Source organism: Aquarana catesbeiana, linkage group LG06 (assembly GCF_042186555.1).
Source record: "Aquarana catesbeiana isolate 2022-GZ linkage group LG06, ASM4218655v1, whole genome shotgun sequence".
NCBI classification, from domain to species: Eukaryota; Metazoa; Chordata; class Amphibia; order Anura; family Ranidae; genus Aquarana; species Aquarana catesbeiana.
Genome location: NC_133329.1, coordinates 321,731,688 through 321,758,743, shown reverse-complemented (window position 1 = coordinate 321,758,743; position 27,056 = coordinate 321,731,688). Strand labels below are relative to the sequence as shown.

The 27,056-nt window shown below is 42.7% G+C and overlaps 1 protein-coding gene across 1 annotated transcript in view; it reads left to right on the top strand.

The window, feature by feature from the left end:
* Nucleotides 1-27,056, top strand: part of ITGA4 (integrin subunit alpha 4) — a 247,713-nt gene that overhangs the window by 166,068 nt on the left and 54,589 nt on the right. Inside the window, exon 16 of the mRNA XM_073633746.1 lies at nucleotides 7,596-7,748. Within this exon, the coding sequence (XP_073489847.1) occupies nucleotides 7,596-7,748 (153 nt within the window). The remainder of the gene's footprint in view (nucleotides 1-7,595; nucleotides 7,749-27,056) is intronic.

Here is a 27,056-nt window from a genome sequence, read left to right as displayed (position 1 = left end):
CAATCTAGCCAGGCCCTCTGGGTCTAGTATGGATTTTAAGGAGAACCCCATGCCAAAATTAAAAGAAACGCAAAGGGTCCTCCCCAAAATCTCTACCAGATCCTTATCCGAGCATGCAGCCCGGCAGGTCAGGAAAGGGGGGGGGGCAGCGAGCGCCTCCCTCTACTGAACCATACAAGGCCACATGCCCTCAACATGGAGGTGCTTTGAGGCAAGGGGCTCCCCCCAGAGCATCTTGTCCCCATGTTGATAGTGGTGATTGTGAGGGTCTGCGAGCCAGTGGCTTGTTGGAATCTGATGCCCCAGATCCTGCCCCCTCATGTGCATGAGTATGGGGTACATTGTACATACCCTTACTCATTCACCAAAAAAGTGTCAAAAATAAATAAAAACAGACAGTTTTTGACACGTTCTTCATTTAAAAAAAAACAATGTCCCCTGAAGTAAATCTAGTGCCAATCACGATGAACAGCGCTGCCGCCAACCCAGAAAAAAATAGCTCCGCACCCATCACTTGCCTCCCGGTGTCTGACATGTCTGGATCCCAGTGTCGACGGTAAATAAACAAAGGGTGGGTGTCACCTGTCATTGGTGACCCCACCCCATTGTTTATTTGATGTCAGTGGGAACTGGAGATGTCAGGTGTTGTAAGACAAGCGATGGGTGTGGAGCTATTTTTTTTTTTCCGGGTCACCTGTGGCGGAGTTCATCATGATTTACATTAGACAAAAGGTTAGATGAATTAAGTAAAGCAGAATTACACTTTTGGTAATTAAATGGTATGTTTTTTTTTTTACAGAGGTTTATAAATCATATTAAAAACAGGGACATAACTAGGGAGGAGTAAGAGACAAAGGGATTTGGTTTCAAAAGGGCAATGTCCTTCAAATTAGGGACAGTTGGAAGCTATGAGTAAACGCCAATCTCAGTAAATACAAACTACACATAACATGACCTTGTGCCGAGACGCTGGAATACATTGGCATACAAAGAGTTATCAAACTGTTAAATCAATTTTAATGTTTCGCCTAGTTTTATTAAAGAGGCTGAAGGGTCTTTAATTATAAAATGAATTACAACATATTCTGTTTTTTTTTAAAACAGTAAATATTCATATGGTTCATATTTTTTTCACATCAATGAATTTACGGCTGAAAATCATATGTTTTAAATGCACTGTGTATGACTTTTGCACGTTTCCTTTTATTTTCTGGAATATAGTCACATTTCATTGAATTGAAAAACAGAATAATTAATAGAAAAGTAATTTTATGGAATAATGCTCACACAATCACAGCTAGGCACTTAACATTTAATTACCTGAACATGTGGTCAAACACACACTTTGCGCTAAGCAATGGCTATGGTGGAAGCAAAATCTTTGGATAAACAGTTTTGTTTTAAGTGCTTCTATTTATAGACCTGCATGGCATGAGATAGATATATATATATATATATATATGTATATATATATATATATATATATATATATATATATATATATTATGTTTTTACTTACTCCACAAGAGAGCTAAAATATACTAGACATTGCAGTATTATTGTGGTTCTAAAAAATAGGATTTTTAAAACAGCTTACCAGTAAAATCCTTTTCTTTGAAGTACATCACGGGACACAGAGCCATAGTAGTTACTATGTGGGTTATAGGCCACCTTCAGGTGATGGACACTGGCATGCCTTAAAACAAAAAGTGCACTCCCTACATAACCCCTCCCACTACTGGGAGTACCTCAGTTTTGTAGCAAAGCAATACACGTGTATACCAAAGAAGGGAGGCGCCTCTGTGTCCCGTGATGTACTTCAAAGAAAAGGATTTTACAGGTATGCTGTTTTAAAAACCCTATTTTCTTATCGTACATCACGGGACACAGAGCCATAGTAGTTACTGTGTGGGATGTCCCATAGCAATGCCAACTGAAGGGAGGGAGACACAACAAAAGTAGGGCACTAAGAGACTAGAGGACTTATACTGCAGCCTGCAGTACACTGCGCCCAAAGGCGATATCCTCATGACCTTTTACATCTACTTGATAGAATCTGGTAAATGTATGGACTGAAGACCAAGTTGCGGCCTTGCAGATCTGAGCCATAGAGGCTTGGTGATGCACTGCCCAAGCAGCACTAACAGCCCTGGTGGAGTTTTCCTTTTTAAACCATAAGCTTGTACAATCACTTGACGAATCCATTTAGATATAGTAGATTTCAATGCTGCCTGTCATCTTTTAGGCCCGTCTGGCAACACAAACAAAACATCTGTTTTTGAATCTGAGCAGTCACCTTCAAATAGACCTTGACCGTTCTCACCACATCAAGAGAATGTAGTGACCTCTCTTCCACAGACTGAGGTTCTGGAAAAAATGAAGGCAGAACAATATCCTGGTTTAAATGAAAACCTGACACTACCTTCGGTAGGAAATTAGGATGAGGCCGCAATGCAACCTTATCCTTATGAATAATCAAATATGACTCTTTACAAGAAAGAGCAGCCAACTCTGATACTCTTCTTGCAGAAAATATGGCAACCAAGAAAATTTTTTTCCTCATCAAGAGGACCAAGGAAATATCTCGTACTGGCTCAAAAGGCTGTTTCTGTAAAGCCGACAGGACTAAATTCAAGTCCCAAGGGTTCAGGGGTGACCAAACTGGAGAATTAATCTGTGTTACCCCCTGAATAAAGTTACGAACCAGAGAGTTGGAAGCAAGTGGTCATTGAAAAAACACTGATAAGGCCAACACCTGGCCTTTGATAGTACTCAAGGCCAGCTTCATTTCCAAACCCATCTGCAAAAATTCAAGGATCCTACCTATGACATATTTCCTGGGGTGCCAACCCCTGGATTCACACCAGGAGACATATGCCTTCCAGATTCTATAGTATATGACTCTGGAGGCCGGCTTACTAACCAAAGTAGAAACTACTGAAGCTGACAGCCCACGGGCTTTCAGAATGTGGGTCTCAATAGCCAGACCGTTAAATTTAGCATTTGTAAGGTAGGGTGGAATACCGGACATTGCGAGAGAAGGTCTGGCCATAGTGGTAGAGTCCATGGGTCCCCTACAGCCATCTTTACGATCGCTGCAAACCAATATCTCTTGGGCCACGCTGGGGCCACAAGAATCACCTCCTTCCCTTCCTGCTTGATCCTGCGAAGAAGGCACAGAAGCAGCAGAACAGGAGTGAACGCATAGATCAGTGAAAACTGATCCCACATAAAAACGAAGGCATGCCATCCGATTCCTTGAAACTAAGTTGTCGATCTTGTTGTTGAACCTGGACGCAAACAGACCCATGTCCGGAATTCCCCATCTTTGACATATTGACAGAAAGATGTCGGGGTGAAGAGACCATTCTCCCGGGAACAACTGTTGGCGACTCAAGTAGTCCGCCTGCCAATTCTCTATCCCTGGAATGAAGATTGCTGACAGACAAGGAATGTTGTCTTCTGCCCAGGATAGGATATGATTCACCTCTCTTTGGGCCGCGCGACTTCTCGTGCTCCCTTGGTGATTGATATAGACCACTTCTGTGGCATTGTCGGATTGGATTCTGACAGGACAATTCCATAGTCTGGGCGTCCAGGCCTTCAGGGCCAGGCGTACTGCCCGAATCTCTAGCATATTGATGGGCAAGGTCATTTCTAATTTCCCTTGGACAGACGCTTCTTCCAGGACTGCCCCCCAGCCCAGAAGGCTGGCATCTCTTGTTACCGCTTTCCAGGTAACTGGTAGAAAGGATTTTCCTCTTTGAAGATTCTTGGATATCAACCACCAATTGAGGCTCTGACGCACATGGAGATAAGCTTCCTTGATGTCGATTGACACCAGAAGTTCTCCACCTTGTAGGACGGAGACTACTGATCGGATTGACTCCATGTGAAAAGAGCCGATATTCAAAAACCGGTTTAGATCTTTGAGATCTAAAATGGGTCTGACATCCCCGTTTGGTTTTGGTACCGTGAAAAGGTTTGAATAAAACCCTAATCCTCGCTCTACCAAGGGGACCATCGATATCACTCTTTGAGACAAGGGATGATCCAAAGCTAGAAAGAGAGACTTCTTTTTTACTGGATCTCTGGGAACGATTGATCTAAGAAAACAAGGAGACGGGAATTCTCGGAACGCTAGTTTGTAACCTAGAGATGTTGAGGAAGCCACCCATCTGTCTTGACATTGTTCCTGCCAGACCCAAAACTGCAGAAGTCTTCCCCTACTCGAGCGAGTGGGGGCGCCCCTTCATAAGGAAGTCTTAGTATTTTGTTTTGTGGGTTTCCTCCCCCAGGGCCTCTTTTGACCCTGGGACTGACCCTGAGTTTTACCTCTTGAACCTGACGGTGAAGGCTGTCGTGAATGCCTGAAGGCTGATGCTCCTGGCACTGGAGAAGAAGCTCATCTAAAAGAAAAACGCCTAAACTTCTTCTTAACCAGTAAAAGGGAACTTTTCCCATTAGAAATTCTTTGGATGTATTTATCCAGATCGTCTCCAAATAACCGTTAACTGGCCAAGAGCTCTTTGCATGGCGCTTCGGCTGACCAACCATAAGATTTTACGCACATGTACCAGTCCTAGCATAAGCCGTGAGGCCTTGAGAATAGAATCTTTCATAGCGACTACTATAAAACACAACGCCTCTGATATCCCGGCCAAATCTTGGGCCTGCTGATCAGGAATAACCTTGAGTACCTCTATAAACTGGTCCTTTAAGGACTGAGATACCCCGATCGCTGCCACCGCAGGATGAACCACTGAACCTGCGAGCGAAATATAGTTTTTAAAAAGGAATTCCAACTTCTTATCTGTTGGATCCTTCAGCATTTGAGCATTGTCTACTGGACAAGTCAGGTTTTTGTTCACAGAGGATATAGCAGCGTCAATTGCTGGAATTCCCCATTTCTTATTAAACTCTTCCTCCATAGGATAAAGTGTTGAAAACTTTTTTGGAGTAAAAAACTGTTTATCTGGGTTCTCCCACTCAGAAAATATAAGCTTTTTTAGCCATGAATGGATAGGAAAAGCATGAACAGTTTGGGGAGGCTTTAGTGAACCCAAACCAGAAGTGGGCTCATCGACTGACTCCGCTACTGGCAGCAAAAATGTGGAGTGGACCAATTCAGTGAGAGACTGTACCAACAATCTTTCTTGCAAACCTGATCAAACCTTCCATATTAGGTTCTTCGGAAGAGGAGTCACCAGCCTCTTCCTGGTCCCCTGAGAGAAATTCGTCATCTCTCGCCCCTTGTTCCTCAGCATGAGGGTCCTGAGCAATAGAAGGGGACCTGTTACGCTTAGTCCCACTCAAAAAGCATACATTTTTTGCTCCGAGCCAAAAAATGGATGAAGAAAAAAACTCCTTAGTAATATATACAGGGCCTGCAGTGTTAAGAGCAGCTGCAACACCCATCACTCCTGATGGCTCACTCTGACCAGCCATAGTACTCTAAGGGGAGGATACCATCTTTTTGAGATGGTTCTAGTCTTCCGTGTGACTGTAGAAGTCTTTCTAGAGCCCTTTTTTGAGTTGTTTTTACCCCCCCTTCCGACCATAGCCCGATGCACAAAGCAGAGGTACTACCAGAAGGAACGCATCCACTGCTTGAGCCCTACCGTTGCTATCAATGCTCAGCCTGATGCAATAGTAAATTTATCAAAAGGAATGCCTGTGTCACTAAACCATTTTCATGCCACCTTTGCTCTTGTGTCCCTCTGCAGCTTGCAGTAGTAACAATGGTGCCTTTTAAACACACTTTCCTGTGCTGGACATTGGAGGACGCCAATGCCGCCCTAAGCCCCGCCCCCTCCATCGCCTATGGCCTCTCTCTTTTCCTTTCGAAAAAGAGCCTTTCCCGTGCGAGCGCGGGCTTCTGATCCTATGGGATCAGCAGTGAGTGGAAAGAAAATGGCGAAGGGGGGCCTGGAAGGCGCCGAGTAGGGCGGCGTGCCGTTCGCTTTTTTTTTTTGCGCTTCTTCCCCGTGAAGAGGGGAGAAATAACAGCACAGGGGGGCGTCTGGTAGGGAGGAAAAACCCCCCTCAGACTTACCGGAGGTCCACTGCTGGCTCGAGGAAAGGAAACTGCTGTTCCTGGACACATCGTGGGCTCTCAAAGAAGCAAGAGACGGTAAGTGCTCTATACAGCCCCCAGTGGTGACACATAGGCATGACAACATTTACTAAATTTAAAGGAAACATTCATAAGAAAATTTCAAAAAATTTCTTAGAAAACTCCACTTACCTTTCCCGCCCCAGGGTTTTCTGTGGTAAAACCAACAGACCCAATCTTCTGTTAAACCTTCAGGAGCTGGGGATCCTCTGGGAAACCCACAATCCTGGACCTGTAATAGTACCACTGCCAGTAAAACTTTATGGCCTTACTACCAGAAGTACTGGATCCCGGGGTCCAGCTCTCTAAAAGAGAAGCGTTTACAGGAAAGACCTCGTTTCTTCGGACACGAGGCCCGGGTACCATTCAATTCGGGCAAAAAGACACTTTGAATGGATCCGGCTGCATGGTTACCCCCAGCAAGGATTGCTCCAGTGGAGCTCAGCACAGCATGTCTTTTAATCATGACCAACACTTTAGACACTGGTGAAAAAACTGAGGTACTCCCAGTAGTGGGAGGGGTTATATAGGGAGTCCACTTTTTGTCTTAAGGCGTGCCAGTGTCCATCACCTGACGGTGGCCTATAACCCACATAGTAACTACTATGGCTCGGTGTCCCGTGATGTACGATAAGAAAGAATAGTGACCCAAGTATGACGGGTCTAAACTGTCATCCCTGTGGCATATTATTAGGTGGAGTGTGCGGGACTGGTGCCATAGGTGAAGAGTGTGGTAATCTTAGTAAAATATGGTTTTCCCAGATACCAAACTTGATTGTTCCTGCAGTAAGAAAAATGTTATGACCATGCTAAAAGGGGCCACATAGCACAGTTATTTATGTTTGACTTTACAGTAGATGGCTGGTTTTAGTAAGTAAGTAAATTGTTAGGCAGATGCAGGTATTGAGAAAAAAAAAACCCGACAATTTTATACAAGTATTTATTGATCATTATAATAAAAATGATGATAAAAATCATTACATAGTAAAATTTTTACACCCATGGAATGTAGCCTTAAAACATCTGCTCAGCAACAAAACAAAAATGGCAGATAGCTTTAAAGAAAAAATGCTTGTTTGGATTTAATGCTGGCTTTCATGCTTGACTCACCTGGATCAAACAATGCTAAAAAAACTTTGACTTTTCTGATTAAAATACTTCTCTATTATTTAGAGTATTGAAACCAGTGAGTTATACCAGCTTGGCAACTAGCGATTTCAAAAGGACAACAGCAAAACATGGCAGTCCTTCATTTTTATTGTGATAGACCACTATGAGTCCATGAGACCACTATGTAAACTATGAGAATCCTACGTAAAAAAATTCTCATTCTTGGTATTTCTCTGCTTGTTATAGTAAACAATACCCTATTTCATTATATTATTTCTAATAATTTGACCTTTGTAGTACCTTTGTTTTCTTTCTCTGCATTATTAAAATTGATGTGATATATTTTTTATTATTATTATTTTTTTTGTAGAGAGATATAAGAGACATCCTGACTCCAATACATATGGAATCCCGATACTATCTTGGAAGACACATTGTTAATAAAAGGAATACAGATGAGTTCAAACCACTTCTGCCAATTTTGCAGAGGAAAGACGGGGAAGAAAATGTGCTACGAAATGTGGTAAGAGTTAAACCATAGATTGTGTAACATTGTGCATATCTCTTTTAAAGTAGAGGAGAGATTCACGTTCTTTCAACCTTTGGTTTGTGGTGGATCTCTAGGATTCTCATTCAGTTAAAATCTTGAACTTTTGGCTGATATTGTGTGCCCGAGCTTTGGAATAACAAGTAAAGCACTGCTTTAGGCCCCTTGACACAGAAGACAAAAATATTGAATTTAGATCAAAATGGTGTTTTTTGTTTTCAGATGTGAATGCAGCTCCATTAAATCCAATATGCGCATGCACATGGGGTCATCTAGCTCATTTTACTAGAGCAGCTTTCAGAGGCATAAAACTGAAAGGTCATAGTCCTGTGTTAATGGAAGAAAAGTTTGTCATTTTTTACACACATACATGCCTACATTCATTCTAATGCCTAGAATAAATTATTGTGTTTACACACATATGTTTCTAACCATTGTATCCATGTAATTGTGCTTACTTTACAATTTGCTATTACACTCATTTTTTTATACACTGGATCCTTCTGCAAGCTTCACGCATCAAGAATCTGTGTTTGAATAAGTATTTTAAGAGGAACTTCTTCTTGACCTCCCAATTTTTTTTTTGTCTCACTTACTTGGTGGTATCTGGACATTTCAGATACTCATCCAATAGATCCAGCCTTGACCCGGCCACAGCTCGGTTCCATGCCGCCTTGATTTTTCTGATGTCATCGAGTGGCCCGCTGGCTTTTCCGGGTTCAGTGGGCAGGCATTCGATTATGCGCCAATAGGCATGCCCCTCCTCCTGTTCTCAAATTGATGGCTATGCCTCCTGGGATATGTGTGGTACATATCCCGGGATGCACAGTGGGCAGTGTATGTGTCATTCGCGAGTGACGTGCATAGGGAGGCGGGGCAAACTTAACATAAAAAAAAAAGACCCAGACAAAAAGGGAAAAAAACTTATACCCTATTCCAGCAGAGGAAAGGAGGGGTGGAGAGGCGGGATCATCCTCAGGAGGGTGAAGGTCCCCTTTAAAGTATAACTAAAGGCATTTTTTTTCATTTTGGATAAAGTAAGGAAGGGTTATAACCCCTCTCAGCTTTTTTTGCCATGTGTGTCTCATAGGGGAGATTTCCCTTCACTTCCTGACCCATAGCCAAAACAGGAATAAGAAGAAATGCTTCCTAAGTGAGAGATTCCTGGGGTGTCACCACGAACAGCAGAACTAATGTCACCATTGGAAGATTTCCCCTCTATTCCTGTTCTCGTGTCAGCCCAAAATTTGGTATTTTCTTTTAGTTTCATTATGGATGATAACAGTAAACAGGACAAATAAAGAGGGTGGATTTTCCTAATGGGGGCACAGACAGCAATGAAATCCTAACAGGTGTTCCAATCCCTCTCCACTCTATCCAAAATTAAAAAACGTTTTGTCCTTAATTACACTTGTGTCCATGAGCCCTTATGCCTTTACTCCTGGTCAGCTGAGTCACAAAGGCCAATGATCTGAAGTGGTGGATAACCCAGCCCCCTCACTATGAATAATTGAGCTCACATTAGCTGTGTTGTCAGTTTTTTGGACTTTGAAAATATACATAATTAAAGAGTGCCATGTAACTTATTATATATGTTACCTGCAGGCAAACTCTTAGAAGAGCCTTTAGGCTTTGTCGGAGGGGCCCCTACGACTCATTGTTCAGGAATGAAAGCTGCGATATCCAAATTCACTGACACTGCAAGAAACGCAGCATAAATTAAATAATAATTTAAAACATGTTACACTACAACACTGATGTGTATGATTATGAATGACAACTGTGAGATGGCTGAAAACTTTGGCATAGAAGGAGCTTGGTGTAATGTCCAAGGTGGAGTTCTGGCTTTTAGAAGTAGAGGGGTTTAAGACAGGACTCCTGCATGTAAAGGTTCTGTGCAACCCCCATTCTTGAGTCACTGAAAGCATCAAATTTAGATGAAGTTTGAGTTTAATTCAGATGGGGCTTACTATATCCTGTTTTTAATAGTAAAGGATGAGAAGAATATGAGAGGTCCCAGTCTAAAATTAAATGCCCCATTTTCAGAGAACTGAAATGTTCATGCAGGGTCAAAAACAGAGGCAGAACAACAGTTGATACTGGGTAAAGATAAACACAGTCAGGATTTCCTTATTTTGATAAGTAAAAATGTGACACAATGAACTCTTCCCATACTAAATAATTCATTATTTCAGCAATTCAATCATCTTCACTCATCTGAACAGAGTTCATTAGTCTAAAGGGGTTTTCTAATTTTATGCAGTCCCCTACTGAAAATGCAAGTTCACCCTTCTACAGAATACAGAAGCTCCATCTAATCTCTTCTCCATTGTGTATATTCTTCTTGCTTGTGAGTTTATAAGCAGGAGCATAAACTAATTGCCATCATGTTTCATCAATCAATGTAAATTGCTCAGAATTTTTGGGTGAATGACCTTTCTTGCTTTGGTAGCGTACATATGGGTGGACAGAGCTGCATAGAGCAGTTACCTATACAAATGGGTCATGTAATTTATTTTCTGTGATCATAATGAATTTTAAGACCACATACAGTATGTTATCTAACTAATTTAGATTTAGTAAAATACAGAGAAATATAGTTGCACCATACAGAACTGTAGTGGAAAGGTTAAAGTGGAGTTGATTTATTAAAGACAAATAGTCTGTGCACTGCAAGAGTACCTGCAAGTGCACTTCAAGTGCATTTGCTCTAGATCCGAGAGGAGCATGCAAGGAAAATAAAAAAAAAAAAACTGAATTTTTGCTTTCACATGATTAGATGATAGAAATCAGCATCGTTTCCCCTCAGATCTAGCACAACTGCACTTACAGTCCACTTGAAGTGCACTTGCAGTGCATAGTATATTTGCCTTTTATAAATCAACCTCAAAATATTTTAACTCTATTCCATGAGTACAAGGAACAAATGACAGTGCAACAATAACTAGAAGGGTTCAGCATCGCTGAGAATAAATTTGAAGATATCTTGCCACTAGAACCCCTAATATCAAAAATCATTATTTATGATCCATTCATACATACAATTTTTGTAATTTGTATAGTAAATGCCTGACACGTAAAATAAGAGGTTGGATTGTTAACCACTTAAAATTTAAGGTTTTACCCCCTTCCTGACCAGAGCACTTTTTGCAAATTTGGCACTGCACTTCTTTAACTGGTAATTGCGCTGTCATGCAATGCTGTACCCAAAAAAAATGTGCGTCCTTTTTTAACCACAAATAGAGCTTTCTTTTGGTGGTATTTGATCACCTCTGTGGTTTTTATTTTTTTGCGATATAAACAAAAAAAGACCGAAAATTTTGAAAAAAAAAAGATATTTTCTACTTTTTGCTATAAAAAAATACAATAAACTCAATTTTAGCCATACATTAAGGCCAAAATGTATTCAGCCACATGTCTTGGGTAAAAAAAAAATCAATAAGTGTATATTTATTGGTTTGCGCAAAAGTTATAGTCTCTACAAACTAAGGTACATTTTCTGGAATTTACGCAGCTTTTAGTTTATGACTACCTATCTCATTTATTGAGGTGTTAAAACGGCAGGACAGTACAAACCCCCCAAATGGCCCCATTTTGGAAAGTAGACACCCCAAGGAATCCTCACTACCTATCACAGTTTTTGGAGGCCATGAAATGCCCAGATAGCACAACCCCGCCATGACCCCTATTTTGTCACAAGTTTCAGGAAAATTACAATATTTTTTTTTTTTCACAAAGTTGTCACTAAATGATATATTGCTCAAACATGCCATGAGCATATGTGAAATAGGTGAAAGAGGACACCCCAAGCTATTTGCTGAGAGGCATGTTGAGTATTTTGCAGATCTCGCTTTTTGTTGCAAAGTTTTGAAATTTGAAAAAAGAAAAAAAAAACATTTTCCTTTTCTTTCTTCATTTTCAAAAACAAATGAGAGCTGCAAAATACTCACCATGCCTCTTAGCAAATACCTTGGGGTCGTCTACTTTCCAAAATTAGGTCATTTGGGGGGGGGGGGGTTGTGCTATCTGGACATTTCATGGCCTCTGTAACTGTGATAGGTAGTGAGAAGGGAAATCACCATTTTACACCCTTAGAAATCCTGAAGGTGGTGATTGGTTCCTGTACGCGGCTAGGCTCCCAAAAAGTCTCACACATGTGGTATCCCCGTATCCAGAAGGAGCAGCAGAATGTTTTTTGGGGTGTAATTTAACATATGCCCATGGCATTTTTGAGCAATGTATAATTTAGTGACAACTTTGTGAAAAAAAAAAATGATTGTCATTTTCCCAAAACTTGTGGCAAAATATAAAATATTCCATGGACTCAACATGCCTGTCAGCAAATAGCTTGGGGTGTCTACTTTCCAAAAGGGAGTAATTTTGGGGGGGGGGTTTGATCTGTCCTGGGATTTTATGCACATCAACATTAGAAGCTTATGCCACACATCACCCACTCTTCTAACCACTTGAAGACAAAGCCCTTTCTGACACTTTTTGCTTACATGAAAAAATACTTTTCTTTTGCTAGAAAACCAAAACATTTTATATTTTTTTAAAGCAAAGGCCCTAAAGATTAAAATGGTGGGTGTTGCAATTTTTTTTCACACAATATTTGCGGAGCGATTTTTCAAACGCAATTTTTTGGAAAAAAAAAACACTTTTTTTAATTTTAATGCACTAAAACACACTATATTGCCCAAATGTTTGGTAAAATATAAAAGATGATCTTATGCCGAGTACATAGATATCAAACACAACATGCTTTAAAATTGCGCACAACCGTGCAGCAGCGACAAACTACATACATATTTAAAAGACTTTAAAAGTCTTTACTTTAGATTTACAGAGGAGGTCTACTGCTAAAATTACTGCCCTCGATCTGACATTTGCGGTGATACCTCACATGCATGGTGCAATTGCTGTTTACATATGACACGAGACTGACGCTTGCGTTCGCCATTGCGCGCAAGCATGGGGGAGGGCAGGGTGCTTTTTTTTATTATTATTTATTTTGCTTTTTTTATTTTATTTTTACGCTGTTCCTTTAATTTTTTTTTTCATTTTTTTATAATTTTTATTATCACAGGGAATGTAAATATCCCCTATGATAGCAATAGGTAATAACAGGTACTCTTTTGTTTTGTAATTGGGGTCTGTTCGACTCTAGATCTCTTCTCTGCCCTCAAAGCATCTGACCACACCAAGATCGTTGTGATAAGATGCTTTCCCAATTTCCCAATGGCGCTGTTTATATCTGGCGAAACCAAAATCATGAAATGCTTGTAGCTTCTGGTTTCTTAGGCCATGAGATGATTGGAGCCATTCTAGTCTTCTATCAGCTCTATGGTCAGCTGGTGGAACCACCGGCTGCATTCTCAGGTTCCCCGGTGGGACAGGAGAGCCCCAGAAAACCATGGAAGATGGCGAGGGGGGGGACGTTCCCTCCCAATGCTTGTAAAAGCAGTCTAGTGGCTAATTAGCTGCTAGGATTGCTTTTACATGAAAGCTGACCACTGGCTGAAAGCAACAATACCAAGATGATACCTAAACCTGCAGGCATCATTCTGGTATAACCACTAAAATTCCATCAACATACCAGTACGTTGCTGGTCCTTGTTGGGCATATATTGTAATGTACTTTTTTTCATGTAGCCTGTGGGCTGAACGAAAAAAGAGACTGATTGGTGGGTATGCCCACCATTAGAATACCGCCCTGCATACACCCACATCTAATGATGGGCATACACCGTTTTTTTTTTAACTGTGGTGGTGAAATTACCTCCTACAGCACTGGAGTCGCTGATTTACGTTTCGTGAGAGCAAACACTGTTGCTATCAAGATAAATAAATCAGTACTGAAGCTGAATGGCGTACCTGAAAAGTAAACAATGGTAACAATAAAACATTAACTCAATTAAACAACAACAATCTGTGCCAAAAAAAAGTAAAAAATATATGCCGAAGCATGGAGGCAATCCTCCCCTAACGTTAGGGGCACATTGCCCCTCCACCCCTGCCCCATGCTTCGGCATATATGCTCTTTTTTTTTAACTGTAGTGGTGAAATCACCTTCTGCAGCGTTGGAGTCGCTGATTTATGTATCGTGAGAGCAAACGCTGTTGCTGTCAAGATAAATAAATCCGTGCTGCAGCTGAATGGCGTACCTGGAAATAAAATAATGGTTAACAATAGAACACAGTAAAAAGTAAAGTATAAAATAATTACATACCTGAAAAGCAAACATGATAAAACATAGTAACAATAAAACATTGCAGTTAAAAAATACAGTAAAACAGAGCAGAACAATAGAGAGCGAGAGAACAATAGAGAGAGAATAGAGAAAGAATAAAACAACAACTATTTTTGACTTTTTTATTTGATATTTTTTGGGGTTTTTTTTTTTTTTTTACATTTTTATGTGTAACTGTAACAGTTCCATGTTTGGGTCTCTAAAAATGCGAAGGCATCTTTGGACACCCTGTGAAAGTGTGTCCTAGTCTGTGCAGAGCTGTACCCTACGCTAATACTCCACTAGTGTGTGGTAGCATTCTAAACATTCATAGATGCAGAGACCAGGTTGGTCAGGACAGGAGGGACAACAATAGCGGGTGTCACACCTAAATCTGCGCTTGCTACAGATACAACATCTTCTTTGGGGTGATCGATTCTTAGGGGTACCAGGGAGGAAATACGGAAAATGCCTCCCATTCAGCCGGCTCACTGCATTTACATTGGGAAGTTGGGCCACAGCACCGTCTGGAAACAGAAGGGCTGTGATGATCTCTTCCTGGAATTTAAGGAAGGATCCAGTTCGTCCTGAAGCTTTGTATAGCATATAAGCTGTGACAGACCTAGCCGGGAAAGAGACTTTTGGAGGGGACTGTATGCTAGCCTCTTGCCGATCGATCGGGGGACCTTGCGTTTGGGGGAACGGTGCTCTTTGTGAGCTGTATGCCTGGGGACCCTTGAGGTGGTATTACTGTGGATTCGGGTCCTGGTCCCCCAGGACACACAGACCCTGGGGACCCTGGATTTGCCATATTGGAATAGTGGCTGATTCATAATGCTGGGACAGATACTGTTAGGAGATGCTGATGTAAATTCCAACACCTGTCTGTCTATTGTCTGCTAAAATGTGTATCGTAAATAAGTCTACTATGGGATCTAAGAGTCATTAGATCCCCATTGTTATTTGTATTAATTAACTCTGCTATTGTGTGAAGAAGAGTCTTGATTGTGATAATGTTGATTGGATTTTCTGAACTACAAGATGGCCAGTCTGGCCTAACGGTCATGTCTGAGTCATCTAGGCTATCTAAAGGGATTAGTTAATTAGCTCATGTTAATTAGGTTAATTAGGTTACAGCTGTATTGTTAGAGTAATATGAGCAGGAGGTCTGCACCTCCACTTTGAGTGTATAAAAGCCTGTATTTTGCAATAAAGGATATTCCTGTTTGAACTTACATACAGCCTGCCTGGTGTTTGTTCTGAGCTATCACAACTGGACTAGAACGGCACAGAGCTGTAGTTCTAGTTCCGGAGCATCGGATGACTGAACCATCAGACGTTGCAATCTGATGCAATAGCTGCAGAGGAGTGTCGGGAGAGTGGAACCGAGCAAGCAAGGGGCTCGTTACATAAGCATTCAGCAGAGCCAATTGGAATAAGTTTACAGACATTTTTGTACCAGCGTCTGGCCTTACGGGCAATTAAGTACTGGTCGTTGAGGTCCACCCCTCCCATATTAAGGTTGTATTCATGGACACAGAAGGGTTTCTCCACAACACCAGTCGCCAATTGAATTTGGACCGTCGTGTCTGCGTGAAGGGAGAACAGAACGAAACCATTCTTATTATCCCTTCACTTCACAGCGAGCAAATTATTACATCTCAAGAAGGCTCTGTGGGTGGGAATCTACAAGCCGCTGGGGTAAGCCCCGGCGATTAGATCGCACGGTGCCACATGCGCCAATTCCATGATCAAACAAGTGACTAAAAAGTGGAACGCTTGTGTAATAATTGTCCACATAAATGTGGTATCCCTTGCCGAATAAGGGTGACACCAAGTCCCATATAATCTTACCAGCACTCCCTATGTAGTCTGGGCAGTTCTCCAGCTCTACGTAACTATCTCTTCCCTCGTAAACCATAAAACTATATGTATAGCCTGTTGACCTGTCACAGAGCTTATACATTGTGACCCTATATCTGGCACGCTTGCTGGGAAGATAGTGTTTGAATGACAAGCAGCCAGAAAACTTAATCAGGGACTCATCAACGCAGACAACTTGATCTGGAGTAAACAAGGCTGCAAACTGTTGGTTGAAGTGGTTTATGAGGGGCCGAATTTTGTAGAGCCGATCGTATTCAGGGTCCCCCCCGAGGACAACATAGTTCATTGTCATTTAAATGCTCATATCGTGTCCTGGTCATGCAAGCAAAGAACACGGGCATATGGTGAATTGGGTCAGTGGAATAATATGACCGCAACTCACTTTTTTTTAGTTATGCCCATGAGGAGGGATAGGCCCAGGAAGGTCTTAAATTCGGAGACCATAATAGGTCTCCAATCTCTGGCAAGGGTCAACTAGCGGTGATGAATTGACCAGCATACAAATTGCTTTGGTCCACAATAGATCTATAGAGATTTTCCATCAAAAACAGCTAATAAAATTCAAGTGATGTAAAATCTACTGTTTCCACCTGAATTCCGGATTGGCCAGTGAATAGGGGAAGTACTGGTGCTGCAGAAGTGGTGGGCTCCCAATTCGGATTGGCAAATGCAGCAGAAAGGGCACTATGGGCTCGACAGGCCTATCTTTGTCTTCTTGGTGGCAGCAGGACACTACTTGTGCTAGCCACCTCACCAGCTTGAACTGCACTTATGGAACTCGTCCCGTCACCAAGTGTTACTGCAGTGCTGGATGTACGACCAGGATGTACCAGGCCACTGGTGCTTGCCAATTCACCAGAAGGATGAGCAGCACTAGTACTGGCTCTCTGCTCCATATGAGAGCCCTGCGGGTTCTTGCACCTCAACAACAGCAGAAAAACGGGGTCAGGTACGCCTGACCTTGGCAGGGACCACTACTCCGTCGTCAGAGCTATCTGTCAGGGTGCCGTTGCTGTCTACAGGATCGTATTCTGAGCCTGAATCTGACAGATGGGTGACTTCCTCTTCACTCTCATCTGTCATGCTCAGAAACGTGTAGGCCTCTTCACTAGTATACCTTCGATTGGACATTTTGGCCTCTAAATTTACTGGTACAACTAGTGAGACTCACAGGAAAAAAGAGCACCTGACTGTCAGCGACTGATTCAAACGCTACCAAAAAAAACTGTTAGCGTTCGCAGGGATCAGGCCCGACTCTGCCAACGCTACAGTTATGTGTTTAGTGTTTTGTAAGTGACAGTGATCGATTGATACTGCACTTAGGTGGGCTGGGCTGTGCTGGGCGGAGGAGCAAGACGCAGGTGCTAGCAGGTATCTGGGCTGATCCTGCTAGCACTGCATTTTTGGAAACCCTAAACTACTGGGGACGCTAGTATAGATCTGATCCGATATTGATCCGTTCAGACACTGTACTACTAAGGGAGGTGTATGGTTCGTGCGTGGATGTTAGCGCTACTGACACTAGTCTGACGCTGCCTGAGGTGACGCAGACCCTAACTGACACTAAAACCTAACTGATATCACACGCCGGGTGATCAGGGGGTTAAACCTTTATTTAGGTAATATACGGCGGGTACCCTGACGCTATAAAAAAATAACTAACTAACCAGCATCACCCGTAACACTAATACAGTGATCACTGGTGACAGAGGGTGATCAAGGGGTTAAACCTTTATTGGGGGGTAACCTAAAGCTACCTGGGCCTACCACTAACTGCCCTAATGCTGATTAGTGTCACAAATTACACCAGTACAGTGATCAGTGAAAAATCTGACAACTGCACTGGGTGACACTGTGACAGGGAGTGAAGGGATTAACTGGGGGGGCGATTGGAGGGTGATCAGGGGATGACAAGTGTACCTACGTGTACTGGTGTTAGTGTATTGTTGGTGCAACTTACTGTGAGATGTTCTCTCTCCTCTCTCTGGAACGAAAGGAGTTCAACGAGGGGAGATTATATCACTTCCCCTGCCTGTGTTTACACTTACAGGCAGGGGAAGGTGGCCTGGACCTGAAGATTGATCGGTTCTGAAAACTAATCTAATGGTCGCGAGCGTGGCGGGGGCTCAGCCCCACTCTATGCTCACTGCATTGGCGTCCACAGGTAGGGGCAAGGGGGGGGGGCGAGTGACCCCCCTGGAATCGGCAAGGGTCTGCTGCGGCCGCAACTGTAGCTGTGCTGGCTCTCTGTGTTTGTGTGAGTCGGCTCCACAGCTGCTGCAGATCTGTGTCATTGAGCTTACAGAGCTCTTTACTGCCACCTCTGGCTGCTTCCTGTATGTGCGCCCCTCATGTTTGCTTTGCTGCCTGTTGTATTTTCACAGGGACATGTGGAAACAGGACTTGGGGGGAAGGAAGACCACCTTACAAGTGTGGGCTGAAAGTACAAGTGAAGGGAGGGGGTTGTTTGTGTACAGGGGGGGCAGAGCTGTGTGTGTGGGGGCCTGACATCTTCCTTCCTGTATTCCTCCATCATCACTGACTGCAGATATACATCATCTGCCCTGTATACAGCTATATACACCCACCTTCCTTTCTGTATATAATAATACCATCCACCCCCCTCTATATACACATACTGTACACCCTCCATACTGTACAGGCCACATTTGATGGGCACATGGAGGCTGCAATTGATGGGCACAGTGAGTCTGCATATAATGGGCACATGCCTGCGCTTTATGTGATAATGACTAAGCCCCTTACCCTTCATAACATTGTCGAAAAGGAGTGGAGCATGGGTTTTGTTAAAATGATGCCCCCCCCGAAAAAAGTTCTGTGGACACCCATGGCTCAGTGGTTGTGTTTGACGGGATCGGTATAGAATGTATGACATCTACTCATATAAATGATTATGCATAGTAAAAACAGATTCTGCATTCTGAATTTGCGTGGGCTAAAACATTGTAAGTTTAAGTTGGTTTCTGGAGAGATTGGGAGAAAAAAAGTTATACTTTGATACTGATATGAGGTGGGGTGAATCAATCTAAATTTTGATTGGTTACTTTGTTCTCAATGCTCTGTGTACTACATTATTAAAAATGTCTTGTAGCCATAGTTCATGTGCAACATTGTATGTTGCCTGTCAAAGCGCCTACATGGAAAATTTGTGTATATACCAGCAGCAGGTCTCCACACTGTATTGTCATGGGGCTACTGTTTAAAAGACAAGGAGCCATATAATTCTCATGGGAAAGTATGGAACTGGTAGCACCGTGTTCCTTTTCCTAAAATGAATAAAACATATTGACTTGGAGGCACAGCTTTTCCGGGCTTTGCTTTATTCTACAGCTGTTGTTATATTTGGCTTGGAGATGCCAAATGTAACTGGTGTATTCTACTCCCAAATTAAAAGATAGATAGAAAGAGTTTTTATAAAATAATAATACAACATTTTATTAATTCATTTATATATTAATAAGAAAATATACGAAACAAGATTGTACTGTATATCCAGAGAAGCATTAGATACACAAAAGACCTAGAATATTAACCTCCCTGGCAGTATGATTATGTCAGATTTTTGAATGTCAAAGCGGTACATTGTTTTGCATGGAAATTTGGCATTTTATATTGTAGGCCTGTAATTCTTAGGAATAACTCACTTAAATCTGTCCAAGTCTAGTGGACATCCCGGGTATGATAAAGTTTGAAACATGAAATGATAAACTATAATATAATAAATAACTATATTAATAATTATAAAAATTAATAATAATACATTTTATTCAATAATGTTATCAAATCAAAAACACAGAAATTTGCTCAGTCGCAGAATTGTCGATGTCGTCACTTTCAGTGTCTGATGATGTATTTCCCCACAAATCACTTTCGCTTAATTTTGCAAGTAATTCTAATTCTTTATCGCTGTTTTCTAGCTGGTCTAAAACCGCTTTTGACGTAGAGGGACGCTTTTTGATTGCCATGGACATTCTCAAGTTTCCAGGCAGAAACAACAGTATATATAATATAATAGTGCAGACAGGGCACTGGACAAAGCATTAGGGACAAAACTGATGTGAAATGATTTAATACAGTAATGTTATCTACAGATTACAGTGTACTATGTGTGTGTATGTGTTTTGTACTTTTTTTAATTTACCGCTGGGCTCTGCCCTAATGCGTCACGGCGCTCGCAGGGAACGGAGCCCGGAATAGTAGTACATCAGGCAGAGGATCCGGCGGAGGATACAGCGGGAGGACATCACAGGATCCTGGGGACAAGGTAAGTAACCTGTATCAGGATACTGAGATGCAATCCTGAGTCTGGCTCGGGGTTACTGCTCTTGGTAATGAAAATTAACAACGAGCCACATGCAGGAATACCGCTAGGGAGGTTAAATAGAAAAACTGACGAAGTGTAATTTAAATCTATTCGCAAAACCTTAAGCTGAGTCACACATGCAATTAAACACTTATTTTCAACCCTGCAACTATTATCAGCAGCTCTCATTGACTGTCATCGCTGAAAATAACTGCCGTTATGGCAAATAACCATGTATACAGCTTAGTAAGTTGAGGTTCATGTCTTTTTAAATAGATGTGCTACCTCTCCAAGATAATGGTTCCACTTGATTCCCACCATTGACATATCCAGTCAATGTAAAGTAGGTAAATAACAAAGTCTTCTTCATATCTATATTAGTCTGGAGTGTTCTGTAAAGCCTCGTACACACTATTAGTTGGGTTGAACGAAAAAAAATAACTGACAGCTCATGTGGGAGACGCTGTACTAACAATCCACTGTACTAACAATCTGATCTCCCCTGCTGTGCTATTGTGTTCTGACAGGGGGACGGCCTGCGCCAGAACACTCCGGTCAGCGTTCTCAGCTATTTTCTGAGAGCAGTGAGCGGGAGCCGGTCGGCAGACCTGTTTTGGTCATAACCCTTCATTGGCTTCTGTCAAACCAACTGCCATACACATGGGTTGAATGTCAGCCAGTTCCTATTGAACCGGCCAATACCGCCTGACATTTGGCCCGTGTGTACAAGGCTTTATGCAGAGTGCAAAGTAGAATTCCTCTTCCTACATCCCTTAAAGTGAACCTTATCAGGTCTACAATATTGATGAGGTAACAACAGTGACATGGAATCATCAAGCACCTGTGTTAGACCTTAAAGTGTATCTAAAGCCAAAAACAAAAATTCATAGTTGCCAACATTAAGTTAAAAACATTTCCAGGACTAAATAAAAGTATGAGCGAATAAGCTTTCTTTAGGAAAAAAATAAACATTTCCAGGGATCCCTTTTATGCTGAGCATCCAGCAGGCTAATTTAGGCAGAGAATGTACTTTAATTAGGGGTGGAGCATTCATTTAAAATGGGCGTGGTTCTACAAGAGGAATATCCAAAACCTAGTGAACAATTTAATTTTAAAATACTCTGTAACGAGCCCCTTGCTCGCTCGGTTCCACTCTCCCGACACTCCTCTGCAGCTATTGAATCAGATTGCAACGTCTGATGGTTCGGTCATCCAATGCTCCGGGATTAGAACTTCAGCTATGTGCCGTTCTAACCCAGTTGTGATAGCTCAGAACAAACACCAGGCAGGCTGTATGTAAGTTCAAACAGGAATCTCTTTTATTGCAATATACAGGCTCTTTTATACACTAAAAGTGGAGGTGCATACCTCCGACTCATATTACTCTAACAATACAGCTGTAACCTAATTAACATGAGCTAATTAACTAATCCCTTTAGACAGCCTAGATGACTCAGACATGACCTTTAGGCCAGACTGGCCGTCTTGTAGTTCAGAAAATCCAATCAACATTATCACAATAGCAGAGTTAATTAAACACAAACAACAATGGGGATCTAATGACTCTTAGATCCCATACTGGAGACTTATTTACAATACACATTTTAGCAGACAACAGACAGGTAGCTGGAATTGATGACATTATCATTTAACAGTAGGAGTCCCATCGGTATGAATCAGTCACTATTCCAAAATGGCAAATCCAGGGTCCCCAGAGTCTGTGTGTCCTGGGGACCACAGTAATACCACCTCAAGGGTCCCCAGGCATACAGCTCACAAAGAACACCATTCCCCCAAATGCCAGGGCCCACGATCGATCCGCAAGAGGCTAGCATACAGTCCCCTCCAAAAGTCTCTCTCCCGTCTAGGTCTGTCACATTTCTCCCCTTTCGGCAGGAGACTAACACAGGAGAAGACCCCAGACGGGTTGACTCCGAAGTTAGTCAGTAGTTCCAGTCCTCTAATGCCTATACCCACACAGTACCCCAAACAAATTGTTCCAAACAAAGCATTACTCACCCAGCCAACCTCTGCCTCTCTCAGAGAACATATCTGCCGCTGGGGAGAGGCCTGGACTGGCCCTTCTCCCTGGAGTCCTTTCTGCCGCTGGAGAGAAGACAGGGTGTCTGGGCTCACTCCATCATGCTGTTCGGGATCTGGCCGACTGCCCAGCATCCGACTGCCCAGCATCCCTGGGGTATACAGGTGGAGACTGAAGTCCCATCCACCTTCACAGGAAATCCATCCTCTGTTAGTTGAGGGCAGAGTCCAGCAGTACTCGGCCCTGTTGCCAGCCCTTTTGCTGGAAACCCCACACCATCTGCTCCGGCTAACTGTTGGGGAAGGACGACGAACACCTCCTCTCCCTTCTCCCCCTGTATCCTGATCTGCTGCTGGGAAGTGACCACCTCCTTCTCACCCTGAGCCTCCGCAACCGCCGCAGGTGTAGGGCAGAGATCTTGGACCCTCTGTCCGGTTGCCACGCGCTTCAGCTGGGGAAGTTCCTTGTAACTTCACAGATACTTCTGTTGGTGCTGGGCAGAGGACAGTGAAGTTTGGCCCTAATAACAGCTCTTCTTCAGCTGGAGGCTCACCAGGTTGTTCTTCCTCAGCAGAAAAGTCTATCAAATCCCCTGTCTCTGCAACTGGTGTCTGGGGATAAAGGTTCACCATCTCCTCTCCGTGGAACCCAGAAGATGCTATCAGTGCTGGGCAGAGCACAGTAAAGTTTGGCCCTAATAACAGCTCTTCTTCTGCTGGAGGCTCACCAGGTTGTTCTTCCTCAGCAGAAAAGTCTATCAAATCCCCTGTCTCTGCAACTGGTGTCTGGGCATAAAGGTTCACCATCTCCTCTCCGTGGAACCCAGAAGATGCTATCAGTGCTGGGAAGAGGTTAGCAGACATGACCTTTAGGCCAGACTGGCCGTCTTGTAGTTCAGAAAATCCAATCAACATTATCACAATAGCAGAGTTAATTAAACACAAACAACAATGGGGATCTAATGACTCTTAGATCCCATACTAGAGACTTATTTACAATACACATTTTAGCAGACAACAGACAGGTAGCTGGAACTGATGACATTAGCATTTAACAGTAGGAGTCCCAACGGTATGAATCAGTCACTATTCCAATATGGCAAATCCAGGGTCCCCAGAGTCTGTGTGTCCTGGGGGACCAGGACCCAAATCCACAGTAATACCACCTCAAGGGTCCCCAGGCATACAGCTCACAAAGAACACCGTTCCCCCAAATGCCAGGGCCCACGATCGATCGGCAAGAGGCTAGCATACAGTCCCCTCCAAAAGTCTCTCTCCCGGCTAGGTCTGTCACATGCTCTATTATAGATTTATCATAATAAGGACAGAAATATAGCTAGGAATTAAGGATGGGCGAATGGTTCGGTCCGTGCATAAGTTCAGGCCGAACTTTCGTTGTTCGGACGTTCGGTGAACATCCAAACAAATGGGTCATTCGACTATTTGTTCGCGCCCTGAACTGACCACAATGCATTGCGGCGCTGAACAGTGTATTGCAAGGCCTGATTGGCTGAAGCAGTAAAAGCTTCAGCCAATCAGGGCACAGAGCACTGTCAAAGTCATGATTGGACACTGTCATCATGACTTTATCCAATCATGGCTCATTCCCGCCCCACAATATAAAAGTATTCTTTCAATGGCAGCCATTTTCAGTGTGATTTCGGCATGGAGAGAGATAGTACAGGGCTCTGTTCAGTGCTATTAGTTAGTTAATGTGCTATACTGTGCTATTTTGCTTCAATTATCAGTGTAGAATATTAGTTTAGTGTCAGTCTAGGGATAGTGTGAGTGTAGTGAGGAGGACCATCATTCAGCTTTGCATAGTGTGCAGCTAGAATAGGGACAGCTCAGATAGTTTCACTGTAGTGTAGTGAGACAGTGTCATTCATACATACATTAGTGTAGAGTAGGGACAGCTCAGATAGTTTCAGTGTAGTGTAATGAGACAGTGTCAGTGATCTTTACTTTAGTATATCGCTAGAGTAGGAATGGATCAGATAGTGTCAGTGTGCATTACTGCCAGTTTAATGCCATAAAGTTCTGTGTGCGTTACTGCTAGTTTTACGACATGTGTTTTTTTTTGTGCGTTACTGCCAGTTTAACACTATATAGTTCTGTCTGCGTTACTGCCTGTTTTATGACATTTTTTTTGTGCGTTACTGCCAGTTTAACGCCATATAGTTCTGTGCACTTTGCTGCCAGTTTAACGCCATGTAGTTCTGTGTGCATTACTGCCAGTTTAACGCCATATAGTTTTATGCGTTACTGCAAGTTTAACACCATTTACTTCTGTGTGCGTTACTGCCAGTTTAACGGCAAAACGGGTCTTTCGACCGTTTGTTCGCCCCCCGAACTGACCACAATGCATTGCAGCGCTGAACAGTGCATTGCAAGGCCTGATTGGCTGAAGCAGTGAAAGCTTCAGCCAATCAGGGCACAGAGCGCTGTCAAAGTCATGATTGGACACTGTCATCATGACTTTATCCAATCATGGCTCATTCCCGCCCCACAATATAAAAGTATTCTTTCAGTGGCAGCCATTTTCAGTGTGATTTCGGCATGGAGAGAGATAGAACAGGGCTCTGTTCAGTGCTGTTAGTTAGTTAATGTGCTATACTGTGCTATTTTGCTTCAATTATCAGTGTAGAATATTAGTTTATTGTCAGTCTAGGGATAGTGTGAGTGTAGTGAGGAGGACCATCATTCAGCTCTGCATAGTGTGCAGCTAGAGTAGGGACAGCTCAGATAGTTTCACTGTAGTGTAGTGAGACAGTGTCATTCATACATACATTAGTGTAGAGTAGGGACAGCTCAGATAGTTTCAGTGTAGTGTAATGAGACAGTGTCAGTAATCTTTACTTTAGTGTATAGCTAGAGTAGGGACGGATCAGATAGCATCAGTGTGCATTACTGCCAGTTTAATGCCATATAGTTCTGTGTGTGTTACTGTTAGTTTTACGACATATGTTTTTTTTGTGCGCTACTGCCAGTTTAACACCATATAGTTCTGTGTGCGTTACTGCCAGTTTTACGACATTTTTTTTGTGTGCATTACTGCCAGTTTAATGCCATATAGTTCTGTGTGCTTTGCTGCCAGTTTTACGCCATGTAGTTCTGTGTGCATTACTGCCAGTTTAACGCCATATAGTTTTGTGCGTTACTGCAAGTTTAACGCCATTTACTTCTGTGTGCGTTACTGCCAGTTTAACGCCATATAGTTTTGTGGGCGTTACTGCCAGTTTAACGCCATATAGTTCTGTGTGCGTTACTGCCAGTTTAACGCCATAAAGTTTTGTGTGTGTTACTACAAGTTTAACGCCATATAGTTTTGTGCATATTACTTCCAATTTAACACTATATAGTTCTGTGTGCGTTACTGCCAGTTTAACAATATATGTTTTTTTGTGTGTTACTGCCAGTTTAACGCCATATAGCTCTGTGTGTGTTACTGCCAGTTTAATGCCATATAGTTTTGTGTGCGTTACTGCCAGTTTAACACCATATAGTTTTTTGTGCGTTACTGCCAGTTTAACGCCATATAGTTCTGTGTGCGTTACTGTCAGTTTAATGCCATATAGTTTTGTGCGTTACTGCAAGTTTAACGCCATTTACTTCTGTGTGCGTTACTGCAAGTTTAACGCCATTTACTTCTGTGTGCGTTACTGCAAGTTTAATGCCATATAGTTCTGTGCGTCACTGTACGTTTGGTGCATTATATTGCATTATATTATAGTGTATCCGTGGAGTGTGTGTGTAGTGTGAGTACTCAAATTAAAGTGCGCTAAACACAACTTTACATTGATTAAAGTGCATCTATGTACAGATTTCCACTTCTTCTTTACATTTGCTTATAAGCACCGCCCTCTCCCTCCCAATAATGTCTGGGAGGACAACAAGGAGAGGCAGACATTCCCTTGGCACTGTAAGGGGGCCAGCAACAAATGTGTCCACAGGCAAAGGTGGACGTGGTGGTCAGTCCTCAGGAAGGGCATCATTCCTCTGTTTAGTGAGCTTGCCCGTGCTATCCAGCCACAGCATGCAGAGGAGGTGGTGGACTGGCTTACTAAACCTTCCTCATCCTCCTCATCCTCTGTCACGCAAGCAGAGACAAGTGTGCAGTCCCCTGCAGTTGCTAGAGTGGATAAACCTGCCTCCTTGTCCATATCTATTCCTGCCATAGCCCCAACATCAGCCATGGAGGAGTCAGCTAAGTTATTTGACCACAGCGTCAGCCACTTGTTCCTTGATGATGCCCAGCCATTGCTGGATTCAGATGTTGGTTCTGAGGTTGAGGATGACAGGAACATGAGCTTAGAGAGAGGGGTGAACACTGGTAGACAAATTGGCATTTATTTATTTATTTATTTATTTTACGCCGCAGCGTATTGCCAAGTTGTCTCCAGTGGTAATGATGATGATGAAGATGGAGGGGATGGAGATGTTGATGATGATGATGAGGTCACTGATGCCACTTGGGTGTCAGATAGAAAAGAGGAGGAAACTGAAGGTGAGGCGGCACAACCCCAAGGAGGCCGACATCAAGAAAGAGTAGAGAGCAGCCACCCTATTCCATCACATTCTGCAGCTGTTATCTCCCAGCCCACTCCCCAGAGCTCAGCTGTCTGGGCCTTTTTCAGCACATCTGCAGCAGATCGCACTGCTACTATCTGCAAACTGTGTCTCAGGCACATCAAATGTGGCAAAAACACTAGCCAATTGGGTACCACATGCTTAACAAGGCATTTAAAATCCAACCACTCAGCCTGTTGGCAAGAGCACCTAAAAGCCACACAAAAGGGGCACAAAT